The 27,544-nt window shown below is 46.5% G+C and overlaps 1 protein-coding gene across 1 annotated transcript in view; it reads right to left on the reverse strand.

The window, feature by feature from the left end:
* Positions 1-424: 424 nt before the first annotated feature.
* LOC146821420 (uncharacterized) overlaps positions 425-27,544 on the reverse strand; it is a 46,521-nt gene continuing 19,401 nt past the window's right edge. Inside the window, exon 3 of the mRNA XM_085609847.1 lies at positions 425-536. Coding sequence (XP_085465973.1) covers positions 425-536 — 112 coding nt within the window. The remainder of the gene's footprint in view (positions 537-27,544) is intronic.

Below are 27,544 nucleotides of genomic sequence, written 5' to 3' on the forward strand. Positions count from 1 at the left end.
AAGAAATTTTTTTTTGCAACCTAATTCTGGAATCATACTTCGATCAAGACTGACAGGATCATAGTTAGAAGGTGTAAGTTCAAGTGTGGTTTGACAGACTTTAAAAATGCCAAAGGAGAAAAAACCCTTATCATACTATAGTTCACCTCGTGACCCAACCAAGGTGACGATACTTCAGTGGCGAAAGGGCAGGCAGGCAAATATCACTGTCTAATTCATGTGCATTTATCTCTTCATTATGTCCTCAGTTAATTTCATTTCCCATTTCTGACCCTGTTTTATCACCTTTTCCTGATGTTATGATACTTTTTCTGACTTTCACCGGCCATTGGTTCTACTTAATGTTCTGCCCAATTGGCTTTGAGCTTTACATTTTCATTATTTTAGTTCTTCCTTTTTATCTGAGTGTACTTTATTAACTGATTTAAGCTATAATTTCCTTTTCAATGCATACCCTAAAGGCTAACACAGTCAACAGATGTTCAAACAAAACTTGAAGCTTAATGAGACTCTTAAGATCATTATATTTCACAAACCTGCAATAAAATAATGTAATATTGTTAGTTTTGATCAATTGAAGCACAGAATTATGCATTCTACTTGAAATCAATGCGCATCACTGCATTAAATGTTTCAAACTGGTCACTTTGGAAAATTAGACTCCATGCAGTTTAATAGGATTCGTCCTCACGACAGAGAAAAGACCATTCTAATATAGCACGCACAACTGTATTCTACAAGCCGGCCAGATCAGTGTTTGGTCTCTTATAATGGACGCCTGCTAGCTCAGCTGATTGAGCAAGAAATATTAAAATGCATGTGAGTAATAGTGGCTTCAAAAGAAGCACAGAAGATGAAAAAACATATAACACTGTTTCCAAAATGTGCTGCTTGCTTGACTTGGCTTCTTAAAAGATAGGACATATATGCAGCAACACTTGTTTGACTTGCTCTTAATCTCAAACCCATCCTATTGCTTACTCTTCTGTGATTTGAGACTTATTCCCTCACTTGTCCTTTTATCATCCACTGACTGGCCATTTCAGGAATAAGCTCAGAATCAAATACATTATATAGCTCTATTGCCATACTTACAGTGCTCTCTATTTAGAGTTTTGCAACTTTGTACCACACGTTCTGAAATGCTAGTTATAAATTAGGAAAAGTACACATAAATAAATATAAGGTATTGCAATATTTGAAGGGACGTTTAAATGGTTCCTTAGTGGCTTGGTGGTATGACGCATTCATGGCGCAGTTAGTCTCAAAATGGGTGCCTATCATGATGGGCTTTGCTGACTCCACACAGAGTCGAGCGCCTGTTTTTATGCTTTTGCAGTGAGTAAATTGAATTCATTTAAATACATTTCTTCTCTTAGTTGGAGCTTTATTTTCAGACGGCACAGCTCAGATGCAGAATGAGGAAAACTTTTCTTTAGGTTTCTGAGCTGTACTATTAGAAAATAAAGCGATAACTCAGCGAAATTTTGGGCTAAATTAATTCACTTTATGCACTCCAGAAGCGAAAACAGGCACTCGGCTATTGCTGGAGTCAGCTAAGCCGATCATGCTATAGTCATAAGATACTTGCCAATGGAGAGCAAAGGTTTTACCTTGACTATCACTAGCTAAAATGGGACCTAAAAAGTTCATTTTCTGAATCACAGAAATCCCAGCAGCACAACACAAAACAGGCGACAGAGCATTCCTGCACACTGATAGGGAGCCAGAGACAGACTAGCACAGTGTTGTTTTCTTCTTAATTTTAGGTGTTCTCAGGCCGCTCAGCCAAGGGAAATTGAAGGGAATAGCTTTGTATACTGTACAGGTTACTTTAAACTGTATCCCGGCACCCAACGGTAAACCATAAAATTCCATTAGTAACGGGTTATGTGGTCACACAGTCTGGTTCAAGGAGTTAGCATAGCTAAAATGATTTTCTACAATGGGCCTAAACTTCTCCCACAAGGTGCCTACTTAGGCGCTCATTACAGGTTATGTTTTGTCTCACGGAGTGGTTAAACTCAGGTGAAACAGCTCAATTAAGCGTTACGAGTGTGTCATAAACTGGAATTATTGCCTCCAAAATCTCTGGGGCCAATGATCCTGGGTCTGGAGACACTTGGGAAAAGATGTACTAAGCCCTTGTGCCACGCAAGGCAATGCAGGAGATTAAATGATATTTTGTACACATATAAACCCACCCTAAATGGCTCTGCATGGCTTAGTAAATCCAGAGTAACGCAAGGTAGAGCAAATCGCTGCCTTATGCTACTATGCATTGTAAAGTGTTCCATGGGTGCAATGTGGGCGTTCCCATGCACCACGCAGTTATGGATGTTGGTTCATCCCCAGATTTACTAAGGATAGTAAATCTGGGAATATGTCAAAATGAGAAGACCTTCCAAGAGAGAAGCCCCAGAGGCTGGGCCTACAGCAAGCAGCATTCCACAGCCCGCTCATTGCCTGCCCTACTCTGAGGGATGCAGTTTATGCTCCCCCAGGCATTTACAATTGTGCCGGTCACCAGAGGTGCAACTTGAGCCAAATTTTGTGGGGGGGGGGGGGAGTAATACAAATTTCGGGGGGGGGGGGGAATGATTCTCCCAGCAATATGCAGAGTGGAGATGCAGGGGCTCTAAGAAGGGGTGAAAACACATCAAAGCCTCGTTAGCTAGTAAAGGGTCTTTTAAAGACCTGTGAAGTACTCGGGTGCAGCTGTGTGGGGGCCCGGGAAGCTGTCTCAGCCGGGTGGACACACACAATGGGGAAGGGAGTGCTGAAGCTCTTTGAGCCCAATGAGCGTTGCGTGCCTGCCGGTCACCCCTGCCACCAAAACCTCAACTCCACCCTCCACAGGCTGTCCTGCTGACATTTTAAACCTGTTCAGAGCAAGTGAAAAACGTCAGCAGTTTCTTTGCTGAAATACTGAAAAACTATGTGGAAAAGTACCCAGTAAATCTGTGTGCAAGCAGCTATTTCCTATTTTGAGGAAAAAACGTGTAATGGCCAGAGTTTGCAGAGGAATTACCGGCCTGTAATCTTAATTCTAGCAGTCAAGATATCTCCGCTGCACTCTAGCCAACTCGTAAAGAGGCCCTTTAGCACATTTCCTTAAAATATGATGGTGTGCATGCCTGACTTGTTTTCCACAGATACGTATAGGGAAATAGTTGTGTGTTGCTTACATATTTGTTAAACATTTGCATAGGGTTCAAACTGAGTCTGCTACTGTTTTGATGAGTTTACCTCACTGTTGAAACAGTATACACACCTCTTCTAGAACAGAAACAGACCTTGAGTCGACAGTTCGGCTACTGCTTGCTTTTTCTGTAATTTCATGGACCTGAGAGTAATTAGTGATATGAAATACGAATATTCTATTTCTAGGGAAATGCGTAAAAATCCTGTGATGGATAAATTCAACGAGTGTTCACTTGTGTCTTAAAATGCTGCTATATCTCCCGTTTTAGGTATCTGTCATGCACATTTGGCTTCTGTTTCTACCATTCACAAATACATGGTGAGCTCTGATATACTTGCGTAATTTTAGGCAGAAATTAACAGTAGTCTGACAAACCTTTATCAACAGCCATTCCATTCTGTGCATTTCAAGTTGATTGCTCCAAAGTCCTTGACGTATCTTCCTTTGGTTTGTTGGCTTGTTTTTTATTTGCTTCCATTATATTTCTGTAACTGAAAATTTGAATTGCTTTCCATCTACTTGTAGATGTTATTAGTTCAACAGCATGCTTTCTGTGTTGTGTCTTTTCATGTTGTGAAACCGCTGCCCTGTTAGACCATCTCAATTATCAACAAGGACACGAGGCATTACAGGCCAATCTGAAACGAGTTGCCTTCAGTGATTTCTTGTCAGGGTAAGCGTATTTTGTTTTACGTTTGTCCTTAGATGACTTTATATTTTAGTGTTCTCGGGGGTGCCTTCCATCTTTCGCGTGCATCTTTTGTCCAGTCGTTAAAGCATTGCTTTCCTTCAGAGAGGAGGCACGACCTTGTGCTCCACTCCCAGTGCTTGGAGTTAGGAGCTTTCAGCTAAGTCTCCCAACTCAAAACACATTTGTGATCCTGAACAAGTTACTTTGTCTCTTTCCTAGTTATCTGTTTATATATCGGAGGTTTAGCATAAGGGGTAACACATGTGACTGTGTTCTCTCTCTCCCTTGCCACCAGGAGCTGCTTAACAGAAAACTTAGCTGCAGATGCCTCATTTTGCCTTGTTTTACTATTGCATTCCACAGCATTTGACGAATTTATAATCTGTTTTGATTACATTTCGGATGTCATGTGTGTAGGCACTTCTTCGTGTGATCTGTTCGCCTTGTGACTAAAAAAAGTTGTTCAGCCACCTTTAAAATGGAAGGGTATTTGACAACATTTATGCGCGCATTTCTTGTTGATTCCTTTCAGCCTTGGACTAGTTCACAGGCAGGGGAGGACTGGGACAGAAAAGAGTCTGGGTACCAAAATAAAAGTGGTCTACTTGAGCAAATGAGATAGCTGAAAAAGTGGCCCACGTTGTGCAAATCCGGTCAGTATTGAACTGGTAAAGTCATGGTGTGCATGTGTACTTACTGTAGGCAATGTTTGTGGTAATATGGTAAATCAACACACAAGGACTGTCCCACCAGCATAAAACATGTCCACAGGCACCAAAAAACGGACCAAAAACGGACTCGTCAGAGGACCCATGCTGGTACTGCCAAATTGCCCCATAGGCCATTCCAACCCTGGTCACAGGAAATGTAGATTACAGCGTTTTCCCTTTGTCACCGTTTTCCTGTTTTTCTCATCTCCTTTCTTTTTGCATTTTCTGCTTTTCTTTATCTTGCTCCTGGTCACAGTTTAAAGATAAAAAATAAGACCATAAAAGTGATGGCGGGTGCACCTACCTGCAACCACCTGCGCAGACTAAAGATGCGGCACGTGTCAAGATGGTAAAATAAGTTCAGGTGCTCTCTCTCACTATGAAGGCTATGGAAAACAAGCATTGGCATAGCCAATAGGTCTCGCATTTGGGACCTTATAAGTGTTTAGCCATGCAACAGTTGCATAACTAAATACTTTTAAGGTCCTAAAAGCGAGACCTATTGGCTATGCCAAGCCGTGAAAGTGATCGCGATCGCGATCAAACATCAAAGCGGCCGTGTGGCCGCGAAAGTGAAAGTAATCGGGCGCGCGCGCTCGCGCACATGCACTGTAGCTCTAGGCTGGCCTGGTAGCACTTTTTGGAGCCCTCTCAAAAAGTCTCACCAGGCCAGCGCATGCGCTGGGTCAGGCGAGACCTAAAAAACGGCGTGTCGCCAAAGAGGCGAAACACAAAACTAAGTAGTCACCATTATATTTAAAAAAGGTGAGTTATGTAATATTTGCATTCACCATTGTTGTGCATCGCAAGTGAAAGTTGAGATTTGTCATGATAAAAAAAAGTCTCTTGAGCATAATCACCTCATCCTAATAATTCCAGATGGGTAAACCTCTTAGTTTTTAGAACAGTTGCAGACGTTTTTTGTCATTTGATTTTTGTGTGATGGTGATATGCTGTGTGCTGTTATTACATGGTATTTTGTTTAATTTAATTGTGGTCCTTGACTGCGTCCATAGGTTTTCTTTCATATATTCATAATTGGCAATGCTTCTCTTTGAAGCTAACTTTGGTTCAGTTCCTTAATTATTTGAAAGCCAGGTGACCCAGGTGACTGAGGGTTGAGGCTGGATGACTCTATGGGCCAAATGTACAATATTTAGGCATAGAGCACCACTGCAAGCCTTCTAGCTGTGCTTCCCTACGTCAAAAGAAAATGGCAGGAATGTGCTATATCTACAAGATACGGTGCCTTCCTGTCCTTTCTGCCAGCGCCAGGGCACACTTAGCAACAGTGCGCTAACGCAGCAACCGTTGCACTACGGTGAAAGGGTGCCTGTGTTGTTGGTATGATTGCTTTTGTGCAGGAAGGGACACCTTTCTGCACAAAAACAATCAAAGGAGGTGTTTTCCTCATCTATGTGTGCTGCAGAATGCAGCTCATGTGGAAAAAGGAAAAAACAAGAAATGTAAACATTTCTCCTCACTACGCCTGCTTGGGGAAGGCGTTAGTTTTGGTGCTGCCCCACATTTACGCTATCTGGGGCAGTGCCAAAAACCATGAGTGTTGCTTGGGAACTCCAACAGCAACACTCATGGAATGCCCCTTCCACGCAGAGTATGCATTGCCTTACTCCATATTTACAAGGCCATGAAAAGCCACGCAGGGTGGCTTTGTGCAGCCTTGTAAATATGGGCCAGCCCACTGCACTTTTGGAGCATCACAAAAGTGACACTTTGGTGGTATAAATGTGCTGAAGGGCCATTGTTAATATGTCCTTATGCTGCCCCGAACAAGCACCCCAGCAGATATTGTACCTCTCCTGCTGCAGCAACCATGCTTGGCGGACCTAGACCTCTTCTCGGAATCACCATTTTTCAACTTAAGCCACTCAGCACACTCACCAGGCCTTCTTTTGTCTTGAGTAAGTACCACAGAAAGCATAACACTGCTCTCACCGCAGCAGTCATTTGAGCCGACTCTACTTACATCTGAGCCCTAGGGCTTCCCTTTATTGGGGTATCTTCAGCAAAGGGCAGATGAAGGAAATGGCATCTTGTTTAGGCCAGTAGGGCCTAGGGCTAGAGCCACTGCTTTTCAGTTAAAATACGTCTACCATGTTTCGCACCATGTGCCACACACATGCAGCATTACTCCCTATACCCACAAGGAAGCAAACATCCATGTTACTGAGACTCAGCAAACACCCTGAAAGCCTTCCTCAACACCCCTCTCAGCCAACGAACCATTCAGATGATCTTGACCTAAAAAAAGGACACTTCCATCTACTGAAAAAATTCACCTACATCCCACAATCCCACCAACCACTGGCCCATCACACACCTAGCCTTTGTCTTAAAAATCAAGGATTGCATTGCATCCATCTACAGGACCAGGTTATCAAGAACAATGGCCTCCAGGTTTACCAATATGGCACTTAACTTAGTCATAATGTGGCAGAGAGAATATTTGGCAACATCCTCCCTCTCAGTGACGAACATGATCCCTGCTTCTTGATCCTACTCAGCCTCTCATCTACCTTTGACAGAGTCTGTCACCAACCATTTATAAATAGCTATGCCGGGGTGAAATTTGAGGATATTGCACAAAATGGCACACACATTGCATGGAATTATGCGGAATTATCTGAAATGCCGATAAGGTATTTTGTGCTATTTTTTAGTGCAAAATTTATACTCGTACATTTTGAATACAAGAACACATTTCACGCAAAAAAAAGCGCAAAATCGCATATGATGCAGCACAACAGCAGCTCACGTTATGTTTCTCTGCATTTTTCCCATAATCCCACAATCTGATTTTTACCCAAGAGAAATCTCAACTACATGATGTGGCATAATGTCAATGACATGATATCAGGCATTTCATGTAACAAGAGTAATGTGAAATACTGGAAATTACGCAAGGTTACACTGGTTTAAATGAAATTTCACCGAGGTCAATCAGCAACCTGATAACAGATGTAAATCTTTGGTGGAGGGACCCGCCTACACCAGTGTCAACTGCTTCAGCTCCTTTCACTGGTCAGCTTCTCTTGCATGGTCGGCACACTCCCTCCCTCTAGCTCAGACAGGACTCCTTGGTTCCTAGGACAAGTCAGCATTTCCTCCTCATATCAGACTCCAGTCATGTCTCCTTATCGCTGAGAAGCTGGCTATCAGGCAGATGCTAGCCTTGGTTGCACTCTGTAGATCAGCTGCTCATGAGGTGAAGAAAACTTGGAACTGATACCTTAAGTGGGTCAGCAGCTCCCACTTTTAAACACAGCAGACAGGAGTGTGGGCGTAACACAGGCCCCCGCATCCCCCGCGGTTCGGGGTGGCCCCAAGATCCAGGGGGCCCCCTCGGCACTGCACTCTGGCCAGAGAGCTCCTGATTGAGCAATTTTTGTTATGCCAGTGAGTCTCCGTCTGCCTTTACTGAACCAGTTTGGGCCTATTCCCTTTTCATGCATCCTTGTTAGGCTGTCTCCCAGAATCATCCTTTGTACTGAATGATGCTCTTCACTACAGGGTTGTCTCCAATTTGGATCACCTATACCAGCCGCACAAAGAGGTGTAAGTAAACTGCACTTTGACTATTGACAGGCACATCCGACAGTGATTAGGAAGAGAGACAAAGGGCTCCCCCCTTTATAATGGACCCTTCACACGATGACACATTTGAGATACTGCAGTCACACTATTCAATGTTGCCATCCACTAAATGACAGACTCCTGGAGACTAATCAGCAGCCCTGTGTATCCGAAAAGACCTCTTCGGATTTCTAAGTGGAAGCCTGTCTCCTTGTTTCCCAATTCAGTGTCTGGGCTCTCTCCTGTCAGTCTCTGGAGTGTGACCAATTCACTTGCACTTTTGGGCAAGCAACCTCACCTCCATCTTGTGCACATGAACAGGCCGGTGGCTTTCGAGATGGAACCAGGAGGCCTGTTGTTTACTTACTAACTGAACTGGCATACACGCATATATTTGTCCATTCAAATAGGATCTTGGGGCTAGGATTCCAGGGCTACGTTAGTAGCAAAGCCTTTGGTAAATGGTCCAGCGACCTCCCATTCATATAATGCAGGTAAAAGGAGTGGTCAGACTATATTTGACACAGTAGACTGCACCACTGCACTACAAGCAAAAAAAAAACCTGTGGCAGGATTAAAAGTTCTGCTATCACTATTGGAGTTCGCTTGGTGCACCCCTCCAGGTCATGTCCAAAACCCATCATAAGTTAAGGCTAGGTCTAGGCCTTTGTGTGCACACCCACACACACACTGGATTAGTAGGAGGGTGGGGAGAGAATTAAAAAAACAGATTAACGATACTTGCAGTTCGGGCAGGAGACATGATTGTATGCAATGCAGAGGACATTTCTCTCCCAACAGTAACATGAATACATAATTTAGCTTTCCTTCCCCCCCCCCCCCACTAAATTGTTAAAGACTCTTTATTTCAGTAACAGTGGGAGAAAGTAAACAAACACTTCTGCCCATATTTATGATAAATGTAGCTTTTAACTTGAGTATTTCATTGTTCCTGCTGCTGCAACTTTCCTGTTCCGCAAAGCTGTAAATGTAAGTTGGTTCTATTATTCAATTTAGTGAAACTCAATCCACAGTGGAAGAATTAAAGGCTGAGTTGCCCCGTTATGATCCGAACTTCTGACATATATTACACCAGAATCTCAGTGGCAAGAGAGCTCGTTTTGACCTCATCAGATGTGTACTCTAAAGTGGTACATTTGTATGTTTTATTTCCCGTGCTTAAAATTGTCTTTTTAACAACTGGACATGTTTTCAAAATATACCGGCACGTTGGAAGGAAAGTGTTGGCATGGTGGCTCTGCCTTACGACTGATCTCTGCCGTCTTTCTGTTTGGTTTTCGCGCGTATTTCTTAAGCAACCCCAATTAAGGGAATTCGGGATTTGGACATTGGCTTGGTCAGTCTGCCTGCGGCCAGTCCATCTTCCCCATGCTCCTGGGCCACCGAAGCCCCGAAGCAGTTAAGCCCGCATTCACCTTTAGTGCAGTCCCTTCGGAGAGAAATTGAGAAATCTTCAAGGGGCTGGCAGGGTGGCAGGCCAGCAAGGTAAAGTGCGTGCAATCACTCAGATACAAGTGGCACCACCAAAAATTGCTTTCATATATCAGCTTATAGTTTACACAGTGGCAGAAAGGACACTGAAAGGTCAGCAGGAGGGGGAAAAAATACATACGTCAAAAGTGGAGCGGCGACTCCGAGGGTGTGGGCGGCCATGATCTGATAGCGGTTATCGCGAGACGGTATAAGTGCCTGGGGTGGCCGGTTTGCCTTTGAGGGGGAGCTACCTGCAAGCGTCAGCATTGGCGGCCAAGGTATATATACTCCCAGTCACCTCTCGCTGCGACCCCTGGTGACAAGACGGATAGCCCTGTTCATCAGTGGGCGAGCAGCCGGCGCGCTCCGCCTTTGTTGTTTGGAGGCCGAGATGTATTTATTTGCAGAGATGAATGTCACTGCGGTGAATGCCCAGATCAGTCATCAGCCTATGGTACAGTCAGGATGAGAGGGAGGGGGACAGGGGGTGGGCGGGGGAGGGGGCCTGAAGAGTGAAGTCAAGAGGTACTCAGAGGGCCTCTGGGATGCCAGCTCATATCCAACAAAACATCTGCAACCAAATGCTAATGGTACTTCCAAACAGTGGGATCAGCAAATATGCTGTAAATTAATAATGTGCCCTTTTAGTAGCAATTGCCTTCTCAAAATGGCTGTTTTCTCCCTCCTGCTGAAAGAAGCAGAACCGGTGTAAGTGGATCTCGCCAGCAGTTTTGTTTATGGCTGACCCCTTTCCTTTATTAGCCATGTAACATTTTAAGGTTGTTTTTTCCTGTCTCCACCAGCAAGCCTCTATTGATCACTGTTTACAGTTATAATCCCTTTCAAATTTATCATCCATGACTAACACCGCAGTTATTGATTGGTGTTGACGGATGTCCCTGTAGAGTGTATATCCACAGTGATTTCTGGCGAGTGAAGTACAGTTCATGTGTTTTTCCCCTTTCATTTGCTTCCTGCGAGATTCTTTCTCTCCTTTTGTTCTGCGAGGGGCTCACCTATTTCATTGAAAGGCACGGGGATTAACATGCCCACGTCTGGGAGCACTGCTTTAGTCAAAGACGGAAAAGGAAAATAGCGCCCTTCACAAAGGGAAGCGCCTGGAGAAAAAACACACGCCTGTTAGGAGATCACAATGGCAAATGTGCAGTCTGAAGTCACAAAACTGCTGAGGCCTTTTATTGTACAGACTCATTTGATGTCATGCAGAGTAAACAGGAAACAAAGGAAACAGAGATGTTTCAAATAATTTTTCCACATTGGACATCTTGGTGGCACTGTGCCAATTGACTGCCCCTTCTGTATTCTGACCAGAAAGCAGGCCTGTGAGATATGTTTTTTTACAGCGGCATAATCTTGCATATATCCCGAGTTTTGAGTGAGGCGAAATGAGGAAATATTTAACCATTTCGCCAGGGTTGGACTGGGATTCAAAATCGGCCCGGGCACGCTAAAAAACAAGTGGCCCACATTTGCATATTGCCTTTACTCAAAACACTGCTTCAGCGAAATTTATTAAAAAAAAGGGGGGGGGGGAATACAAAAAAATGCACAGATTTGTTTACACTGGTGACTGAAAACAAGTGAGGCCACTTCTGCTCATGCCCCCTGCCCCGCTAGGTATGCATACATTAATGTGCCAGCCCTGCGAGATAAAGAAAGTGACTCCTCTGCCCGTTGCTAAACTTGAGGTAATGAGCGCCCATTTCCCTTCAGAAAGGCCACTCAGACACCCACCGGGCCGCTGGCTGTATCCGAACAACAGTGACACGCCCAAATCTGCCCCCCAGACTGCTGCAAAAAGCAGCCCACAGTTGGAACTCGGCACCTGTCTCTCGGGCATTGCCCAAGTGCCCACGTTACCAATCTGACGCTGCATTTCGCATAACATGACGTCACTTAATTTTTGGCACGGTTACTGGTTTGAGTAGAAAATATTTTGCCAAGAGACATTTTTTCCTAGAAAAGACATATTCTCCTCAAATCAGTCGCCTTCTGCTATCCTGCCTGCTTGTTCTGTGCAAAGCGTAACCTTGCAGAGAAAAGTTACTTGAGAAACTGGCAAAATATATTTTGTGTAATATGCGCAATTTCGCAAAACTATTAATATTTTGCAAAAAAAGGTGCATATTTCACACAATACAATAGGCGAATAAACAACCTGGTACTGCCCACACACTGGTTATTTTGTTTTACTTCTTGCAGTTAAACAGCCGTGGCCCGTGGAGGGAGTTCCGTGGGGCGGTAAGGCGGGGCGGGGGATGGGCAGGGTGGGGGGTTCTAAAAACCAGAATATGGATAATTACAGGTAAATAAACAATGAAATAAATAAAACGAATTTCGTTTTATTTATTTAATTGTTTACTTACCTGCAATTATCCATATTCCGTTTTTTAGAACCCCCAACCCTGCCCCTCCCCCGCCCCGCCTTACCGCCCCACGGAACTCCCTCCACGGGCCGCGGCTGCAGTTAAAGAGGTCTTTTTTTGATAATGGTACATGTTTTCTAAATTTTACGAACTGTTCTTTAACGCCTGACATGGTTTCATAGAAAACGTCACATGAACATTACATTACTGTCCTTCTGGTGCAGGCAGTCTCTGGTGCTTCCTTGTCGGGTGCTCCTCCTCTGTTGTTGGATAGAGGTGTTCCCGGTGTGGATTGGCTGCCCTCTTGGTGGCGGCTCTGTGTTTCAGCTACTTTTTTGTTCTTCTTGGTCATCTCCTGCGTGTTTTGGGGAGTTTGGCCATGTTGTTTGGTTGCGGCCACTGCGGGCTGGTGCTCATGTGTGTGTTTGTCCTGTGGTTCTCCCATTTGCTTTGCTTGGGGTGCTGCTTTTCGTTGTGGTGTCCTGGGTGTTCTTGGGAGTTCGGAAGGCCAGGTTTCTGGCTTTATGCTCCATTAGTAAGGAATGAGCCGAGGACTGAAGGGACCTGGGGTATTACCCTATCACTTACCTGTAATCTTTATTACTCCTGGTCCAGTTGTCCTCATCCCATTCCTTATGCCCGACCTCCCTTCCGGACGACCAGCCTTCCTGTTGGTGCCTTGGTAGTTCAGGCGGAATGCTGGGTAGTTACTGTTTATGTACTCCCTGCGGGAGGGGGTGGGGTTCGTGGTCCCAGCATTCCCCTGTTCTTATTTTCTGTCGTGGAGATGTCATCTCTATTAGTAAGGAATGGGATGAGGACAACAGGACCAGGAGTAATGAAGATTACATGTTAGTAATAGGGCACTACCCCAAGGCGTTATATTTCAAATATTTCTCACTACAGCAATAATTGTTTTGAATATATGTTGTCACGTTTACTCTACGAATACATTTTTCATTTTTAGGTCGAGCCTGGAGTAGCGCACATGCGCTGCTTGCTCGACTTTTAGTAATGGGCTTTAGAAATCTCACCACACGCTTGAGCGTGTGGTGATGTTTTTCTCCCAGGCTATTGGGCTTTGCGTGCATCTTTCTAAGAAAGACAGCACGCAATTGGGCAAAGGCGGGTGCGTGTTCCGCCTTTGCTCCGCCCACTGCCTATTGCTTGCAGTTACCCGCACAGACTACATCTGTTTTCAATGATCGTGCCCAGACACGGGCGCAATAATTGAAAACAGATCGCTCGCTGTGGCGCGCGCGCGCGCACCACTCGGGTGCTTGAAAGTTGCAACCTCTGGTAAACTGTGAACATGGACGTCCACGTGTCGTGAGAGAAGTCAGCTACTAGATCTAGCACTACAGGATCAGCGCATACATTACGGATACTACAGCCTCTACAACCAGAACTTTACAGCATTATAACTTTGCAGAGGGGAAAAAACTATGACTCAAAAACGTGTGTAATACGGCTCCACCAGTCCGCTACTTACGCGGACGTCCACGAATTCAGCCTGAAGTCCGTCGTCAGTAATTGTATCTTTCAACGGATATCATTTGTACATAGTCTTATCAATTCTGGGTCGCACAACAACCAATCCCTCAGCGAATATAATTCTAGGCGGTATCTGGGAGTGGGCGGTAATGCTAATGTGTAAAGTGAGCTACGATTGGAGAATATGGGGCCACCCTAGGCAATCCTAGTGTGCCATACAGAATTCAGAAGTGCTGATTGGCCGTTGAACATTTGTCCGAGGAATTCTCTTGCTTGGCATGAGAGGGGTTTAGCTGGTGCTCAATCTGAGGCGAACTAGTTGAGTTTCAGGATCGCGGTTGTGACAGCATGTGTTGGTGAGCAGGCCAGGTTGGGCTGTTGCCGTCTTGGATAGGAAGGATGGAGGAGTGAAGGGAACGGCTGTGCTATGTGTAGGGTCTTGTCCTGTGTGTGAGTGAGCTATGATTGTTTCTTGGGCTCAGGCTGGGCGTGACAGTGCTACGTGGTGCGGTTAGACCAGTACTATAAGGGGCGGTAGTTGTGTAGGCAAGCCTAGTATGTCTAACATTTACTGGCCTTGGAGCGTCTGCGTCCGTATTTTATGGTACACTGGTTCAATTCGCACCATGCTGCTACTTTGACTGCTCCATGACAGCACATCAAACTTTAGAAGTATCACTGAGTAGGTCGGTCCCATTTCCCATGGCTCCCAGGCAAGTGACATTCTGAATGGCAACCATACACAGAGGCGCAGCGTCCGCTGGGCTAAATGGTCCTTTGAAGCCGCCCCATCCCCCCACTTCTCCTGTTGTATGCCGCAGCTTGGGCTGCGGCAGCCTCCAGGGCACAGAAGAAGTGTTATTTGATGTGTGGCCGCCGGCCGGGGCCTCAAGGTCAGCATCATCCAAAACTTTGCACAGGTCGTTCAAAACACGTTTATACTTGCATAAGGGGTTTTAAGGTTGAGCCTAGAAGCAGTGCGCATGTGCTGCGAGGCATGCTGTATTCGTCTGTGGGCTTTAAACACACCAACTACACGTCCACCGCTTTTCATTGGTTGCTTGGTTCCTGATTCTATAGTTTTCATTGGTGACAAGTGTATAGATCTGGTAGCCTCATGCAAGCGCTCCCATACGTGGTCAATCATAAACTAATAGTCTCAACCAAGCAGCAGAATTACAACACCTGCACTTATCCTACATGGATCAAAGCAGCTTGTTGCTCTAAGACTGGGCAAGTGGAATTTTCGCGCTCACTTTCCATCCTGCACTGCTACTTATGACATAAGCTGCCGCTTATGCTGACAAGGAAAAGAAACCTTAGTTTGTGTTTTATGTATTTGCCCCCATTTACTGCAGCACAGGAGAACTTTTCTCCATGCCGACTTTGTCCAGCTAGGATTGCGCACCTGCTGCCAGACAGCAATTGCCATCTTGAACCCATTAAACTCACTTCCAAACATTAAAACTGTCTAATTTCTCCTGATGGCATCAACCAAATTGTATCTAGCCAACTGCACGAGTGCTGCGGCAACACATTCTTAAATGCTGTATTTATTGCCCCGTGCTCACGTATTCTCAATCACACACAAGGGGTCGGCAAAACTGCCACAACAACATGTCTAGCACGCCGAGCCAAAGACTAATCCCAGAGCAGTTTGCACAAGGGGCGAGTCTAACCACATCTTCAGTCTCTCACGCATTGTATGCACATCGGAGTCCATGAGAGTTTTACAATGACCAAAGGTGCTGCTTGACTATTTTAGGCTGGTCACCGCCCCATGTTTTCCTAACAGTTACTTCCACTCTACGCACTGCTCCGCTCCAAAATGTACTGTCCAGACTGCACCAGGCCAGCCTTCGAGCTAGTAAACTTCTGCTATCTATTCCTGTTTAGCTAACTGTTCTATAGTTAGGCCTGTGGTCTGAAAAATGTGCACATTGCTTGTAACACTTTTGCACAAAACTGGTTTCATTTTATGCATTGTCTGCTGGTTTTTAATTAATTGTAATGAAAATCAGCTAACCCTTTTGTCCACCTCTTCAGACCTGTTCAGCATGAGGCCTGTGTTCTGCGCTTTGTGCCTTGGGCTTACTGCTCTAACCCATCCACAAAGATCCACCTCGCAATGTGCTCTATTCGTTTTCTACTTATTAGGAAAGCAACACCAATATGAACCTTCTCCGTTGGTACTTGGCGTTGTTTTTATGATATGCCAATAGGTCTCACCTTTGGGACCTTATAATTGTTTAGCCATGCAACAGTTGATGTTGTTGCACCAAGGATATTGTACTGCATAACTAAATACTTTTAAGGTTCCAAAGGTGAGACCTATTGGCTATGCCAATGCTTGTTGCATCTTGGATCTATTCACTATAGCGACAGCAGTGTATTTTTTTAAAATTAGAAATTAGGTTTCTTCAATGTAATGCAGCTGAGTTACAAAAGAACATCCTTTGATTGGTTTTCGATTATTTTTGAGTGTGCTCGTTTTTATGACTAACTGTGTGTGCAAACCAGGGTGAAAGGTTGAGTGCCATATATGTTTTCTTTTCACATGATCACTGTGTCAGAGATACCATCTGTACTTTATTTAGACGAGCAGAAAATCTTAAAGAGCAGCTTGTACTTAAGGTACGTAAGCCTGCAGGTATTAACCTGAGCAGCAGAGCTCAGTCCAAGGCCATTTCAAGTGTGGTAGATGTGTGCAAATTAATGAAAGCCACCAAAAAGGTGTGCCTTTGAAAGATGGATGCACTTGGTTTCGAAAAGCCATTACGAATTGTATCACTAAGTTTATGATTTACAGACTAAAATGTATTTAAAATCAATTTTTCATTGGGCTGACTACAAGGAACGTAGAGACACGCATTCCGGAGCATACTGGTGTAAACAAAAAAGGAGGGATAAAGGCTAAAATGTCCTCGGTAATCTATAGACGTTGCTGTTCTTTCTTGGGACATATAACGTATTTCATCTTTCTGCTGTGCCTCCTAGCATTTTTTGTTCTTTGTTATCTAGACCGCTGTCTTTGATGACCTCTCTGTGGTTTGGCCCTGCCAACCAGGCTATAGTCGCACGTTCCCTTCCCTTAACATGGAAATTATTCTTGCTATTAAACTGGCAAATTTTGCATTTTTATAATTCAGTTTTCAAGTGTGCAACATTGACGCAGGTTTCCATAAATTTCAAATTCTTAATGAGAGCATGTAGAGAAGATTTCTCCACTCACATTCAGGCAAACCCTGTGCCATGAGCATACACATAGACATGCAACAAAATATGCTATGCCTGGGTATCTGAATTAAAACATGAAACCTATTTTAAACTTATGTTTCTCTATTTAAATTCTCTGTAAACCACTTATAATCGTGCCTTGCAAAAAGAAGATCCATGTGCTCAGCGCTTAAATCTGAATCGTAAGCAGTACGCACATATGAATTAAATAAGGGTAACATGTATACTTTTCATTTCATTGCAGTTGCTACAACCTATTTTTCACTCACTCCAGTTAGGAAATAGTTTGAAAACTAATTTTGGGTGATTATACCTAATTAAGAAAAATAACTTCTTTTGCCAGCATAGATTTGTATAAAATATTCTGCAAAGGGGACCTTTTGTAATGCAATGTACTGTCTGTATTATAGTTCGTGACGATAGCCTAATACACTAAGGGCCTCATGTAGGTAAATAATAATTACCGATTCTTAAATACCGAACCGTACCGAATCGGTATTTAAGAATCGGTAGGTTATATGTAGGTAAAAATTCGGTAATAATTACCGAATCGGTAACATTCGGTAATCAAGAATCGGAATTTACCGAATCGGTAAATACCGAGGTGGTATTTACCGATTCGGTAAATTCCGAGGTGGTATTTACCGAATCGGTAAATACCGAATCGGTATTTACCGAATCGGGTTAAAAAATCACATGACTTGATGAAACAGCCAATCCTGTGCAACCACACCCCACCCAACCAGGAAGTGGCCACACCCAGGCAGGTGCACACAATTAACAGACTCTGGAGAGGCTTGGAGTGCAGAGGAGAGGCAGGGAGCCAGTGCCTGTTTGTGCAGCAAAAGTAACATCATGTCGACGCAGAGGACAGTGAGAGATGGAGGGGAAAGGAGGAGGAAGATGAAATTCAGCCCCAAGGAACTCCAGTTGCTGGTGGAGGAGGTGGTGAAGCAGCACCAGAAGCTGTTTGGGAGGCAGTCCCTGCAAGTGCCTGAGGCTGAAAAGCGCAATATTTGGCTGGCCATCCAGGCGCAGGTCAATGCTGTGGGAGTGACCCACAGGGACATAGAGGTCCTCAAAAAGCGCTGGTATGACCTGAGGGTTGTAACCAAGAGGAAGATGGGGGAAAGCCAGAAGGAGGCCAGCCAGACTGGAGGTGGAACCAACAGGGCACCTGCCCTCACCGAACTGGAGGAGCTGGTGGGGGCCACAATCGAGAATGAGAGCGTCGTGGGCCTTGGGGATGCTGACAGCTCTGCCAGAGCCGCCACCCAACAAGGTAAGACGAATGCACAGCAATGTAGCCCCCCCTACCCCTATCCCACATCCCCCATTGTGAAATGAGTATCCCACTCCAGTCCATGTGTTAGTGCAGACAGGCAATGCATTCTGGGAGATGTAGTCAGGGAAACCCCAACCATGAAGTAAATAGCACAGGACAACAAGGCATGTCACACACATTAGCCACAAGGAGGCAGAGGACAAAATTAGATGTAACATGAATTTATTGTGATGCTTGCAATGCAGCCCTTCAGGTACACTGAGCCAATGTTGCATTTCTGTCCACAGATGTGACATCGCGCAGGACAGGACATGCTGCAGGAGAGAGGGCACACCGGCCACACAGTTCTGCACTGGCCAGCACAAGTTCAGCCCAGGGAGCAGTGCCACAGGCAGCCGCACCACTAACACAGGCAGCCTCACCTCAACCAGAGCCAGCCTCACCTCAACCAGAGCCAGCATCACCTCACCCAGAGCCAGCATCGCCACTCATGTTTGAGTCACCGGCCACATCACCGCCTGCATGTGTTGGGATGAGGAGGCGTGCTGCCGCCAGGCTGCGAGCCTTAGACACCTCGTCTGACGACAGCAGGGGCCCGGAGCAAACAACTATGCCCCAGGATGGGAGCCATGCCACTGTGCCCTACACCTCACAGGCAGAACAGACGGGTGCAAGAGGGCGCCGCAGGTCGCGTGTCCAGAGTCCACCAGCAAACATTGACAGCCATGGTGTCTTCTCGGGGCTCGAGGGCCAAATGTTAAAACAACAGCGCCTGCAAACAAAGGCAGTCATGTCAGTACAGAGGCATATGCGGTGCATGAAATCTACATTTGTCAACATGGACAATAACATTAGCGCAACGGCAGCGGGCATTCGGGACATGTCCCAGTCAATCCAGCAGTTGTGCAGCAAATTAGATGCTGACATAGATGCACGGCGCCGTGAACGGCAGAGGAGGGACACTAACACCAGGGCACTCAACCGTCTGGCAACTGCAACTTCTCTACTCTGCCGGCGCTCTGTGTCGATGCAGGAGGGCCTGACACACTGCTGCAGCGACGTGTCTCGGGGGATGGTGCAGGTCACAAGTGCACTAGAGGTGCTATTAACAAGTCAGGCGGCGACAACTGCTGCAGGGGATGCTGCGGAGAGCATCGACTCCAGCAGCAGGAGCAGCATCACACCCCCCGTCCCAGAAGCACGCAGGAGCAGCAGGCGGCTTGGGGTTGGCTGTAGTGAGGATGCTCAATCCGTGCCATCCCACACTGCAGCGCGTATGCGCAAACATTGATGCAGCCCTGCGTAGCCAATTCCCAATGGGTGACGTAACCCTGGACTTACTCCTTGTAAATATGCTATGTTGCCAGATTGGCTTGATCTTGTTTTCATGGCGTAGTGCCGCATTAAAACTACGTCATGACATACCGCAACTGGCTGTGTCCCCTTACTTACTCAGAAATAGTTGCATGTGATCTCTGCCCGTCTCTCTCTCCCATATATTGCAGTTGGCACTCCAGCTGCGTTGCCCTCTGGCTGGCCTGACTCATCCTCGTTGTCCTCAAAATCTGTTACTTCCACCTGTGTACCTCTCTTCGTGGCAAGGTTGTGCAGCATTGCACAAGTGACAATGATCTTGCAGCAGTTGATCGGTGTGTACTGGCGTGCGCCTCCGCTCTTGTGGAGGCAGCGGAACCTGCTTTTCAGTAGCCCAAACGTGCGCTCCACCACATTGCGTGTTGATTTATGTGCCACGTTATATCGTCTCTCACTCTGGGTTGATGGGTGTAGGTAGGGAGTGAGGATGAATGACCGGCAGGCATATGCACTGTCGCCTAGGTGAGTAAAAGGGAACCATCAGTCACATGCCTCTATACACTATGATTTGCAGGTTTCATGGGGCGTCACTGTTACTTACCTAGCAGGTATCCCTCTCCAAATTCTCCGGCAATCAGTCGTGTGTAGATCCCACTGTTCTGGAAGATGTAAGAGTCGTGGGTGCTCCCAGGAAACTTCGCAACAATATCAGTGATGATGTTCCCTGCATCACAGATCACCTGCACATTGATGGAGTGGGTGGACTTTCTGTTCCTGTAGATGTGCTCAGTGTCAGCTGGTGGGCAGATTGGGATGTGTGTGCCATCAATACAGCCAATGACATGGGGGAACTGTGCCATGTGATAAAAGTCAGTTTTAGTTTTCTGCAGTTCAGCCTGTGTGTTTGGGAAGCTGATGCAGTGGTGCATTCTCTGCATCATGGCATCCAGGAACTTCCTGAAGAAACGGGACAGGCAACTCTGGGATACACCGCCCACCGCAGCTATCACCCCCTGGTAACTGCCAGATGCCAGTAGATGTAGGCTGCAGAGCACCTGCACATGTGGTGGTATGGCATGCGCCCTTCTTGTTGGCTGGTCCAGGAGGGGGTGCAGGTCCCTGATCAGGTCCATGATGGTTTGGGGGTGTAGCCTGTACCTTTCATGTATCTCTGCATCAGTCAGTTGGAAGAGTGTGATGCGCTGTCTGTAGATGCGTTCCTCCCGTCTCCATATCCTCAGACCTGCTGCCTGTAGCCGTAGCCGCCTTGCAATGACATACAGAGCGGCCATGTTGTCCACGCTGTTGCATTTTGGGATTGCTTATATGGTCTGTTGATGGTTACCACCTGCTTTCAATCAGTGTTAATTACCGACTCTTAATTACCGAATTTCATGGATTTCTTAATTACCGATTTTTCCTACATGTCATTTTCAGTTTTACCACTTCATATTTACCACTTCATATTTACCGAATCGGTAAATATGTATTCGGTAAATATGAATCGGTATTTTAGAATTCGGTAATTATGAATCGGTATTTACCGCTTCATATTTACCGAAAACTGTTTTTTGGCCTCCTACATCTCACTTGTCTGAATACCGGTCGGTAACGGCATATTTACCGAATTTCGGCCGTTACCGACCGGTATTTAGCTACCTACATGAGGCCCTTACTGTGGTAAAGTCATCTGGGGCTAATACATAACTGATATAGGCACACCTTTCTTCAGGAAAGTTGATGATATCCTGCCTCTCTGCAAAGCATTGGTTGAACAAAGCTTTTAATGTCACATCTGTCTAGCAATGAGAACCCATAATATGTACCTTTTTTGATGGAAGAGGGTATTGCAGACAAAGATGACCCTTTCATCCTAGGGTGTGTGATCAGATGTGCCCAGGAGGTGTGGGATTTTTCCAGCGCTGAAAGTGGCCTGGCTTTGAGAAGAGTTTGGGCAGAGAGGCAGTGGAATTACGCAACGCTTAGACCTATCTTTGTGGAATTATAAATAAGTCTGGAGTACCTTTTGCCATAATTTGCCTAACTGATAAAATAAATGTGTCACCTGTGGGAAAACGAAGGTCAAGACACAGTTTCAACTACAGTCTTAATGCCCATCTTGAACTATCACCCACACCCTCCCACACCCATTACAGAACCGCAAACTGGCTGGCACTCTCACCAGACCCCTCCTCAGACTTTGATGAATGACAACACACTAACCCCCATTTAAACTCCTGCTACCTCTCAACTGATCCTTACAATTGCCAGCCTAAAACTCAAAATCAATTCTATCCTAGAAGAAATCTCATTGCTTCCCCCTGATTCCAGGTCAAATCACCTCATGCCCCTCCCTATGCACCAATGCCGACCACTGATCCAGACTCACCCACATGTTCTAACTTCACAACCCTCCCCCCAATGAAGCCACCTCTTGCACGCACCTACAACCCAGTACCAACTACAACATGGTGGGACTGCCACAGCGGGAATAAGAGTCAGCTAGCTATCCATCAGACTGTGCCCCAGACCAGCTAGGCCTTCCTAAGATACCGGTCATCCTCAGCTTGAGTGGCACCTTGAACACCACTCGCCCTCCTAGACTGCCTGCCCATTTTACCACAATCCAGTTTAGCCAACCCATGTCCGATTTGCCACATTCACCCCAATGCCTGCTCCTGAACTGCGGATCAGCAATCAAGCATTCCACGGATATAGCGGACACTATCCTACAACAGAACATCGACATATGCTTTCTCACTTAAACCTGGGTAACAGATCACTCATCCCCATACATCGACCTCCTCATCCCAGAGGACTTCTCAATTATTTGCAGTGGCCACCAGGATTGCAATGGGGGTGGAGTAGCCATGGTACACAAAAATGAGCTTTGCCTACACACCTCCACACCACCATCTACCCCTCCTTGGACTGTTTAGGAGAGCAGCTCTCCTCTAAAGACCCCAACCCCGTCAAAATCCATCTGATCTATTACGCCTGGATTCCTCAAAGACTTTTCCGACCTAATCTCACTTAACTCCCTAAATGACAGCACCAACATAATATTAGGAGACCTTAACCTGCACGGGAACAACGCAAAGGATTCTGGTGTACTAACCCTTACCTTGCTACTGGAGGCTAACGACCTTACTCAGCACTGCAAACCCCCAGACAGGGCTCTACCCTTGACACAATTATCTCCAAACACAACATAATTTCCCTGCACTCCATTCTTCCATTCTTCCATCAGACTGGACCGAGCACCATCTAATATTGTTCCGGCTTAATACCTTCCATTCAAAGGCCCACTCCAATCCCAAACACAACAAAAATTGATTCGGGGTCTAAGGGAAACGTTTAGAGACCAGCACGGATTTGAATCCCAAAATGCAGTACTATATTATGAGAAATGAAGCAATGTGAATGCTTTTGGGTGATGGTTGCAGTGCGTGTAGCGACAGCTCGCGTTCGGACCATGGTACCGACGGACAGAGCGGTGCCTCACGTACTCAGCTGTTGCCAGGTGAGGTGAGGAGTGCACCCGTACATCGACGGGTTCCATCCAATATTCCTGTGACACCTTACCAAAGCCTGAAGCCACAGGTTAATGTAGGTTGTACTGTATCCAACCACATCGATTGAGACATTGGAAACTAGTATTCTTACACCCTTTTGCAGTAGCGATAAACTATCTAGGTCCTGATGAAGGCTGAGATCATGTCTTGATCGACACGGCTGAAACATGCAGACCTGTTTTTTTCGGACTAATGCAGTTATTTGGTCTAAGCTGCATACGCACTGGTTTTATATTTTGACACCAGGATAGATCCAATTAAAGGTGTTTCTCTTCCTGGTAGCCAATTTTAAATCACTTTTCACTTTATCACAACACGCACTGCAACCATCACCCAAAAACATTCACATTGTTTCACTTCTAATGGATTTTAGTAGATCCTACTTCTGATCACCTAAAACATCCCTGAGCCCCCCCCACCCAGGGAGAGCCCTTGGTTTTGCAACCAAGAGGAGATCTCAGATAATGAAGCATGCCACCTCGGTGAGTGATGGTATCCCGTCCTCTTCAAAGGACTCCCCTTAGAATTAAGGGAGACTTGATAACTTGTACTGTTGGTGCTCATACAGTTGTCAGACCCACGGATTTTCCACTCCAATCCCACCCTTCCCAAGTGCTTGTTCAGGAACATCCACCAAATCCCTCAAGCAGAGTTAGAAACACTCTTTAACTCCCAAATCCGACGTCCTCGCGGTCTCACCTCCGCAAATGAATTTACTGACCATTACAACGCGTAAATGACTTAACTCGTTGAAGCACGCACTCCCGTGAAACTTAAAAAGTCAAGAAGCCTCCCCTCCAGTTCCTGGTTTAACAACAACCAAAACAATGAGAGGCACCAACTTCGTCTAGCTGAAAGAACCTGGAGACAGCATCTATCTGAAACTAATCTCTTGATCCCCTAAGACGAACAGCAAGAATACAAAAAACATATTTTCTGAGAAAAACAGAGGTTACCCGGGGGTGAGTAGACATTCAAGGACCAGGGGTTTACACTGAGCTACGACCTGCGGTATATTATATTATATTTTATATATAGATATATATATATATATATATATATATATATATATATATATATATATATATATATATATATATATATATATCCAACAAAGTTGCCTGCTGTAGGAAAGGACCACCATCAGGTAAGTTTATGCCTTCAATTTTATTGCAGGAAGCGGTGCGGGGGGGGACAACCAGACCAGCTGCATATCACACAGCCCTCCCAACGCGTTTCGCGATGTCTCGCTTCTTCAGGGGCTCAGGCTCGAACATGGAGTCATCGGCAATGTTCTCGGCATCATCACTGTCTTCAAATACTCCGCCTCTTGGGGCGCGGCTACCGTAGTGGCCTGTGGTACTTGTGGTGCGTTGGTATTCTCAAGTGAACTGCCGTTGAATCCTGCTCATTAATGAAAGTTTTATCCAAGTGGATTGCGGTGTGCAGTTGTCAGGAACCGCACCAACTGATTACTCCTCCAATACAGCACCCAACGTCCTTCCAAGACACGCAGGTTGGCATGCCCCCAGGACTGCTGAAACAGCAGCCGGTCACTTTCCCGCGGCTCAGGCAAGCCGCAAAATACAATCCAACAAAGTTGCCTGCTGTAGGAAAGGACCACCATCAGGTAAGTTTATGCCTTCAATTTTATTGCAGGAAGCGGTGCGGGGGACAACCAGACCCGCTGTATATCACACAGCCCTCCCGACGCGTTTCGCAATGTCTCGCTTCTTCAGGGGCTCAGGCTCGAACATGGAGTCATCGGCAATGTTCTCGGCATCATCACTGTCTTCAAATACTCCGCCTCTTGGGGCGCGGCTACCGTAGTGGTCTGTGGTACTTGTGGTGCGTTGGTATTCTCAAGTGAGCTGCCGTTGAATCCTGCTCATTAATGAAAGTTTTATCCAAGTGGATTGCGGTGTGCAGTTGTCAGGAACCGCACCAACTGATTACTCCTCCAATACAGCACCCAACGTCCTTCCAAGACACGCAGGTTGGCATGCCTCCAGGACTGCTGAAACAGCAGCCGGTCACTTTCCCGCGGCTCAGGCAAGCCGCAAAATACAACCCAACAAAGTTGCCTGCTGTAGGAAAGGGCCACCATCAGGTAAGTTTATGCCTTCAATTTTATTGCAGGAAGCGGTGCGGGGGACAACCAGACCCGCTGTATATCACACAGCCCTCCCGACGCGTTTTGCGATGTCTCGCTTCTTCAGGGGCTCAGGCTCGAACATGGAGTCATCGGCAATGTTCTCGGCATCATCACTGTCTTCAAATACTCCGCCTCTTGGGGCGCGGCTACCGTAGTGGCCTGTGGTACTTGTGGTGCGTTGGTATTCTCAAGTGAGCTGCCGTTGAATCCTGCTCATTAATGAAAGTTATATCCAAGTGGATTGCGGTGTGCAGTTGTCAGGAACCGCACCAACTGATTACTCCTCCAATACAGCACCCTACGTCCTTCCAAGACACGCAGGTTGGCATGCCTCCAGGACTGCTGAAACAGCAGCCGGTCACTTTCCCGCGGCTCAGGCAAGCCGCAAAATACAATCCAACAAAGTTGCCTGCTGTAGGAAAGGACCACCATCAGGTAAGTTTATGCCTTCAATTTTATTGCAGGAAGCGGTGCGGGGGACAACCAGACCCGCTGTATATCACACAGCCCTCCCGACGCGTTTCGCGATGTCTCGCTTCTTCAGGGGCTCAGGCTCGAACATGGAGTCATCGGCAATGTTCTCGGCATCATCACTGTCTTCAAATACTCCGCCTCTTGGGGCGCGGCTACCGTAGTGGCCTGTGGTACTTGTGGTGCGTTGGTATTCTCAAGTGAGCTGCCGTTGAATCCTGCTCATTAATGAAAGTTTTATCCAAGTGGATTGCGGTGTGCAGTTGTCAGGAACCGCACCAACTGATTACTCCTCCAATACAGCACCCAACGTCCTTCCAAGACACGCAGGTTGGCATGCCCCCAGGACTGCTGAAACAGCAGCCGGTCACTTTCCCGCGGCTCAGGCAAGCCGCAAAATACAATCCAACAAAGTTGCCTGCTGTAGGAAAGGACCACCATCAGGTAAGTTTATGCCTTCAATTTTATTGCAGGAAGCGGTGCGGGGGACAACCAGACCCGCTGTATATCACACAGCCCTCCCGACGCGTTTCGCGATGTCTCGCTTCTTCAGGGGCTCAGGCTCGAACATGGAGTCATCGGCAATGTTCTCGGCATCATCACTGTCTTCAAATACTCCGCCTCTTGGGGCGCGGCTACCGTAGTGGCCTGTGGTACTTGTGGTGCGTTGGTATTCTCAAGTGAGCTGCCGTTGAATCCTGCTCATTAATGAAAGTTTTATCCAAGTGGATTGCGGTGTGCAGTTGTCAGGAACCGCACCAACTGATTACTCCTCCAATACAGCACCCAACGTCCTTCCAAGACACGCAGGTTGGCATGCCTCCAGGACTGCTGAAACAGCAGCCGGTCACTTTCCCGCGGCTCAGGCAAGCCGCAAAATACAACCCAACAAAGTTGCCTGCTGTAGGAAAGGGCCACCATCAGGTAAGTTTATGCCTTCAATTTTATTGCAGGAAGCGGTGCGGGGGACAACCAGACCCGCTGTATATCACACAGCCCTCCCGACGCGTTTCGCGATGTCTCGCTTCTTCAGGGGCTCAGGCTCGAACATGGAGTCATCGGCAATGTTCTCGGCATCATCACTGTCTTCAAATACTCCGCCTCTTGGGGCGCGGCTACCGTAGTGGCCTGTGGTACTTGTGGTGCGTTGGTATTCTCAAGTGAGCTGCCGTTGAATCCTGCTCATTAATGAAAGTTATATCCAAGTGGATTGCGGTGTGCAGTTGTCAGGAACCGCACCAACTGATTACTCCTCCAATACAGCACCCAACGTCCTTCCAAGACACGCAGGTTGGCATGCCTCCAGGACTGCTGAAACAGCAGCCGGTGACTTTCCCGCGGCTCAGGCAAGCCGCAAAATACAATCCAACAAAGTTGCCTGCTGTAGGAAAGGACCACCATCAGGTAAGTTTATGCCTTCAATTTTATTGCAGGAAGCGGTGCGGGGGACAACCAGACCCGCTGTATATCACACAGCCCTCCCGACGCGTTTCGCGATGTCTCGCTTCTTCAGGGGCTCAGGCTCGAACATGGAGTCATCGGCAATGTTCTCGGCATCATCACTGTCTTCAAATACTCCGCCTCTTGGGGCACGGCTACCGTAGTGGCCTGTGGTACTTGTGGTGCGTTGGTATTCTCAAGTGAGCTGCCGTTGAATCCTGCTCATTAATGAAAGTTTTATCCAAGTGGATTGCGGTGTGCAGTTGTCAGGAACCGCACCAACTGATTACTCCTCCAATACAGCACCCAACGTCCTTCCAAGACACGCAGGTTGGCATGCCTCCAGGACTGCTGAAACAGCAGCCGGTCACTTTCCCGCGGCTCAGGCAAGCCGCAAAATACAATCCAAGACAGTGATGATGCCGAGAACATTGCCGATGACTCCATGTTCGAGCCTGAGCCCCTGAAGAAGCGAGACATCGCGAAACGCGT

The sequence above is a fragment of the Triturus cristatus genome, chromosome 6 (genome assembly GCF_964204655.1).
Source record: "Triturus cristatus chromosome 6, aTriCri1.1, whole genome shotgun sequence".
NCBI lineage: Eukaryota > Metazoa > Chordata > Amphibia > Caudata > Salamandridae > Triturus > Triturus cristatus.